The following is a 7,500-nucleotide window of genomic DNA, read 5'->3' as shown; positions in this document are numbered from 1 at the left end:
TATATGTATATGTATATGTATATGTATATGTATATGTATATGTATATGTATATGTATATGTATATGTATATGTATATGTATATGTATATGTAATGTATATGTATATGTATATGTATATGTATATGTATATGTATATGTATATGTATATGTATATGTATATGTATATGTATATGTATATGTATATGTATATGTATATGTATATGTATATGTATATGTATATGTATATGTATATATATATATATATATATATATATATATATATATATATATATATATATAGGGAGAGGAAGGGGAATAAATGATGGAGGAGAAGCACTCGGGAAACATGGGGAGGTGAGGACAGGAGAACGGAAGCGAAGGGGGTCAGGTCAGGTGGAGAGAGGAGACGAAGCACCACAGGAGACCCGGGGCAGCTGAGGACAGGAGAAAGGAAGCGAAGGGGTTCAGGTCTGGTTGAAGGATCAGGCGGTCTATGTGACGGGTGACCGCCAAAAGGAAGGAGGCGAAGGATGTGGGAAGCAAGGAGGCTGTCAGCAGGAGAAAAACCAGGTTTTTTTCCTGCTGACCTGAAGATGGAATCGAGGACGATTCCAAAACTGTTGTCTCACTTTTTTCAATAAATCTAGTTTGTGCATTGTGGGTTTTTCTACCATATCAACATGGTAGTGTTTTTCCATACCTCATATATATATATCCATAAATATATTATATATATATTTTATATATACATATATATATATATATATATATATATATATAAAATATATATATATATATATATATATATATATATATATATATATATATATATATATATATATATGTATGTATATATATATATATATACATATATATATATATATATATATATATATATATATATATATATATATATATATATATGTGTATGTATATATATATATATATATATATATATATATATATATATATATATATATATATATATATATATATATGTATGTATATATATATATATATATATATATATATATATATATATATATATATATATATGTATATATATATATATATATATATATATATATATATATATATATATATATATATATATATATATATATATATATATATATATATATATATATATATATGTATATACATATTTATACATACATATTTATACATACATATTTATACCCATATATATACATATATATATACACCCATATATATGTATATATATATATATATATATATATATATATATATATATATATATATATATATATATATATATATACTACATATATAAAATATATTTCATGTAATACATGAATATACATACACACACACACACACACACACACACACACACACACACACACACACTCGCACACACACACACACACACACACACACACTCACACACACACACACACACACACTCACACACACACACACACACACACACACACACACACACACACACACACACACACACACACACACACACACACACACACACACACGTGAGCGGGCATATATTTACATATATCATGAATATTTTTCTTTCGATACAGCTATGTTTGTTGTTGTGTAGCCTACTTGCATTGCGCACTGTCTGGATCACTCACAGGCACACATACTGTGTGATGTCACACACGCTTAGTGGTGCGATGTCAATTATTTAGCAGACGACGGGCGCGAGAAATACAAAACACCAAATTTTTGGTTGAATTACAATTGCCTTTCATAATATTTGACCTGATATTGATTCTTTATGCTTTAATGTATAGTTATTCATGGACATGTGGGTAGAGACTCAACCTTCCCTTTAATGTCACCACAATAACAGTTGGTGAAAATTTAAAGATGAAAATAATGGTGCATAACATCCCAGTCATTTCAGGACAGCTTAATTTCAAGGTCTGTTTTTTCAAGCATTGTTGAATAACTGGGAAAAAAATCTTATCATAAGTGTTTATGTGTATTTATGTACATGTGTGTGTGTGGGGGGGGGGGGGGACTGATTATTGAACCCTTCTGCATAATATCATGCAGAGTAAGCCACTGACTAAAAAAGTCAGATTTGTTTATCAAAAAATACCATCTAATGCAAAGTTTAGTCAATCTATAAAAAGAGTGAGACCTAATGTGTAGTAAATAATAAAAATCATGAAAGAAAGAGAAGAAGAAACAGTCATTAAATGTATGGAAAAAGCAAATTAATCCTAAATAACACTTACCTCATATTTCCAAAATCTGCTTTCCAACAAAGTTTGAGTGTTTTCTTCCCCGAGCAGACTGGCTACTTACAGCAATATTTGTATCTATGGTACACACTCATTTGTTTCCATTATAAGTGGCTAATATTTTGGATAATTCCCATAAGTCCATCTGGTGTATTAGGTACATCTTAAACTCCCCATCCCCACAGTCAAGAAATTTTGTAGTCACTGAAATTTCTATCTTGGCCAATTCTACTATATATCTTACCACAATAGTCATCCAGTGTCACCAAACCCAGTGGGCAGAGTCTATCCAAGCACTGAACATTGGCAAATCTTTTATTAATCTAACTGTGGTTACTGATGGAAAATTACCACTATAAGAAAAGAAGGGATAGGTCCTCAGTTTGCCTGTCTTTACAGTGAGGAGGCAATGCATGTGTATTTAAAATATATAATTTAGATAAAAAATAAAGCTTTACTGAATGCATGATATAAATGTAAATGTCCTAGTTGTCCTTGTCTGATGCAAATAGAGGTGAGGCAAAATCCTAAAAATCAGAATAAAAATGAGTTTCTGAGTTTCCACATTACACTACAAGGTCAGTCTATTACATAAAATCTTCATGTAACCAAAAAGATGGAATATCTAGTCAAGAAAATATGAGTAACTACTAACTGAACTATATAAAATAAACTGTATTATTTTGACAGCATGACAGATGCCTAAGTCAAAACGTGTATTTTCATCTATGCAACCACTTGCCATGTTCCAGACCCCTCTGCGATGGGTTGATGTAGTGCATTACTAATAAAGATTAAATGCATGTCACTGCAGTTTATTTTATATATACCACCTTAGAGTAAATATTTTCACTATCATAGGTAAACCACCTCTAGAATTAAAAGATGTCAAGTGCTGCAACACTGCTTACCCGATCACTACACTGAATTATCTATGTGCAGACAAACCTAACTTGTTTAACACATTGGATATAGGTGATAGGGGTCTCATGATAAAATTTTTTGCCAAGGTCCAGGTAACAGGCAGATCTCGCCAAGGGAAAATGTTGGTGAGTGGCAGGTGATGGGGATGTCTTGTCAGGAGTGCATAAAGCATTTGGAGGAAGATTGAGGCTACTATATTATTTTCACCATTCCACAAGAGTTGAGTTTACCATCCATGAGCCATCCACATCTGAGAGCATAGCACCCAGTGCAATAGGTTAATACATCACGGAAGATGACTTCTTCTATCACACACACACACGCACAAAAAAAAAGGGTACTTGTAAATATAAACCAATTAAAATAATAAAAGCTGAAAATAATATTTTCCCGGCGGCTACAAAATCGGCATGCAGGGCTAGCCTGGAATCTGCCCGCGGTTTATTCAGAGCGCAAGCTCCGATCCAATGTCACACTGGTGGGACGCCCGGCAATGTTTATTTTTCCGGGTGTCTCATATATGGGACACCCGTTGTAAATGGGTTAAGGCTCATAGCAATTGATTTTTATGACCTGGAGCCACTTGTGCTAAATATAAGCTTCCCCATAATGCCACGTCAGTGACCAAGATGAAAAATTTACCCATGATTCTTACACAGCCTCTCAGATAGATTGCTCACCAGACTAATTTTTTTGCACAACACTCAAAAGTAAACGGTAACAACAGTCAGCAAAGGTCAAGATCTAATGTTATTTGACAGACGATTTCCGATCAAAATATGCCTTTGGCAAATTTAAGACATATTATGAACTGCAACAGAAAAAGATCCATTTTTTAATGACTTTTTAAGGTCTTAAAATTTCAAAAAAATATTCAAGACATCTTAAGACTTTTTAAGGATGTTTCCGAACACTGTAATGATAATGATGATGATGATAGTAATAATGAAGGAAGAGTGACTTTGATTATCCTGTTGTGTTATGGTGGAAATAATGTGCCAAAGCTATGCATGAACATTGGGTGACAGCATTTCTCTGATGTGTGACATTCTTGCAAATAAACTGGACTGTTACCTGCTTGTCTTTTAACATCCCCGCTACCATTATTCATTGCCCAGTGTGTATGAACACTCATCAGAGGCTGCTCACTAAACCAAAAATAAGGTCAGCTTGAAGGAGTGCAGCATCATGACATGTAAGGTGAGTCGTGTGAGGGATGCAGTACTGGTGAACCTGTCTGTGTGCGTGACCTGCCTACTTGGGAAGAGCACCCCCTCACTGGGTGCCAGAAGCAGAGGGTTACGTGACAATAATAATAATAATAATAATAATAATAATAATAATAATAATAATAATAATAACAACAACAACAACAATAACACATAAAAAACATAAATAAAATAAATAAATAGATAATAATAACAATATTACTAATAATAATAATAATAAAATAATAAAATAATTAATTCATAAACAAAACTAAATGACTCACTAAATATATCCACTATTACACTGAGAACTACTATGCATCCCATAAAATTTAATTTTTGTTAATCTACATATAGTTTACTGTTAACACTTGATTTATTGCCTCTAAAGCCACAATGCACACTCCCTTTTCCAGCCATTCACCAAGCCCTACTAAAAATTTGCTTCAAACCTTTCTTATGACCCATTCTTTACCTTCAAACTCTTGGTTAAGAAGATAAAAAAAAAGCAAATTAGAGTTTTAAAATAACTTAGTTTCCTCATTATCCATGTAAATATGCATTCAAAATGGGCAGCTACTAGGTACACTTGCAAGGAGAATTGAAATGTACAGTAATGTAGATGATGGGGGACCAAAGAAGATGCACAAACTAACAACAAAACATTCCCAATGCCTCTCATCATAATGCAACTCTTTCCATCTGAGGTATTGTACATCACAAGATACTACATATATGTACCACCAGTTTAAGGGTCATGGTTCACTATCCCATAAATGGCAAGACCTCCACAGAAGAAATCAAGTAGGAGTTTGTAATCTCTGTCTGCATTTTTACCTGCTACACGGTTACAGTACATACCTTTATATAGGTACAGAGAGCATCCCCTTTGAAGTTTCCATCTCCGTCTCTGTACATCTTGACCTTGTACTTGTTTGACATAACATCTTTTAGAACCATGCCACATTTCTGCATTAGTTCTAAAAATTCTTCCTCTGTTGTCTCTTCTGGGAGATTGCTCACATACACCTTGTTGTTGCGGGCATCATCAATTTCAAACCAGGCTGCAAAGGAACTAGTGATGAAATCTAGTCTACTATGAAAATATTTTGAATGCTCACCTGTAATCTTCACAACTGCTTTGTATTCAAATATACAATTTTACATATGCACATACATGTAAAATTTCTCAAATGTAAACATGCACTTACAACCAGGAACAAAAACATGGGATCATAAATAAATAATAAATATATACATATATTACAAATGATTTTGTTTACTATAAAATAATAAGAAAACTAAAGAAGATTGTATAAAGTGAAGACTACAAATAAATTTCAGTATTTTCTGCATATATTTTTACCTCAAGATATTTTTATTCAAAAACATGAACGACTGTCTTACTTGGTTTCTTCTTTCCTTCCTTCAACTTTTCAGCCTTTTTCTTTTCTTCCTCTTCTGCTAATCTTGCAGCCTCCTTTTCCTCTTCATCATCAAATTTCAACGGATTCTCATTCTTTGTGCCATCCGGATTAAACCCATAAGACAGCTGATAAGTAGCCATAAAGTCTTCATCTAACTGAACAGAGAAGGAAAGAACAATCATATTAACCTTTATGTATTAGAATAAGAAGGTGAAGGAGAAGGAGAAGGAGAAGGAGAAGGAGAAGGAGGAGAGGGAGGAGGAGGAGGAGGAGGAGGAGGAGGAGGAGGAGGAGGAGGAGGAGGAGGAGGAGGAGGAGGAGGAGGAGGAGGAGGATGGAGGAAGGGGAGGAGGAGGAGGAGGAGGAGGAGGAGGAAAAGGAGGAGGAGGAGGAGGAGGAGGAGGAGGAGGAGGTAGGATGGAGGAGGAAGAGTAGGATGGAGGAGGGGGAGGAGGAGGGGGAGAAGGAGGAGGAGGAGGAGGAGAAGGGGGAGGAAGAGGAGGAGGAGGAGAAGGAGGAGGAGGAGAGGGAGGAAGAGGAGGAGGAAGAGGAGAAGGAGAAAAAGAAAAAGAGGGAGAGGAGGAAGAAGAAAGAGGAGGAGAAGGAGTAGGAAAAGAGGAAGGAGAAAGAGAAGGGGAAGGGGTAGAGGTAGAGGAAAGGGAAAGAAAAAATGAAGGGATTGGGAAGGAAATGGAGAAGGGGAAGGTGAAGTTCATGGAGAAGGAGAATGAAAAGAATAAGGTAAACAACAACATACAACAATAACATATAACATTAATAATAACAATAATAATAATAATAATAATAATAATAATAATAATAATAATAATAATAATAATAATAATATTAATAATAATAATAATAATAATAATAATAACAATAATAATATCAACAACAATGATACTAATGATAATAATGATAACAACAACAACAACAACAACAACAACAACAACAACAACAACAACAACAACAACAACAACAACAACAACAACAACAATAATAATAATAATAATAATAATAATAATAATAATAATAATAATAATAAATTATTATTATTATTATTTCTATTATAATATTTAATATCACCATTATCATCATTATTATTATTATTATTATTATTATTATTATTATTATTATTATTATTATTATTATTATTATTATTATTATTATTATTATTATTATTATTATTATTATTATTATAATAATAATAATAATAATAATAATAATAATAATAATAATAATAATAATAATAATATTATTATTATTATTAATAACAAAAAAATAAAAAATAAAAATAATAATAATAATAATAATAATAATAATAACAATAACAATAACATTATAAAAATAGTAATATTATAATAATAATGATCATATCAATAATACAAAAAATAATGATAATAATAATAACAATAATAATAACAACAACAACAACAACAACAACAACAATAATAATAAATAATACAACAACAACAACAACAACAACAATAATAATAATAATAATAACAATAATAATAATAATAATAATAATAATAATAATAATAATAATAATAATAATAATAATAATAATAATAATAATAATAATAATAATAATAATAATAATAACAACAACAATAATGATAATAATAAAAATAACATTAACAAAATTACTATCATTATTATCACTATTATTATTATTAAGGACAATAATAATATGAATAACAATAA

General features: G+C 31.2%; 1 protein-coding gene across 4 annotated transcripts in view; it reads right to left on the bottom strand.

The window, feature by feature from the left end:
• Window positions 1-7,500, bottom strand: part of barc (RRM1_TatSF1_like and RRM2_TatSF1_like domain-containing protein barc) — a 44,608-nt gene that overhangs the window by 30,620 nt on the left and 6,488 nt on the right. For all 4 annotated transcript variants that reach the window (XM_070135096.1, XM_070135095.1, XM_070135099.1 and 1 more), the window contains 2 exons: window positions 5,774-5,948; window positions 5,228-5,430 (listed from right to left, as the gene is read on the bottom strand). In XM_070135096.1, the coding sequence (XP_069991197.1) occupies window positions 5,228-5,430; window positions 5,774-5,948 (378 nt within the window). The remainder of the gene's footprint in view (window positions 1-5,227; window positions 5,431-5,773; window positions 5,949-7,500) is intronic.

The sequence above is a fragment of the Penaeus vannamei genome, chromosome 20, assembly GCF_042767895.1.
Source record: "Penaeus vannamei isolate JL-2024 chromosome 20, ASM4276789v1, whole genome shotgun sequence".
In the NCBI taxonomy this organism is placed as follows: domain Eukaryota; kingdom Metazoa; phylum Arthropoda; class Malacostraca; order Decapoda; family Penaeidae; genus Penaeus; species Penaeus vannamei.
Note: the sequence above shows the minus strand (reverse complement) of the source record. Positions and strands in the feature narration are given on the sequence as shown.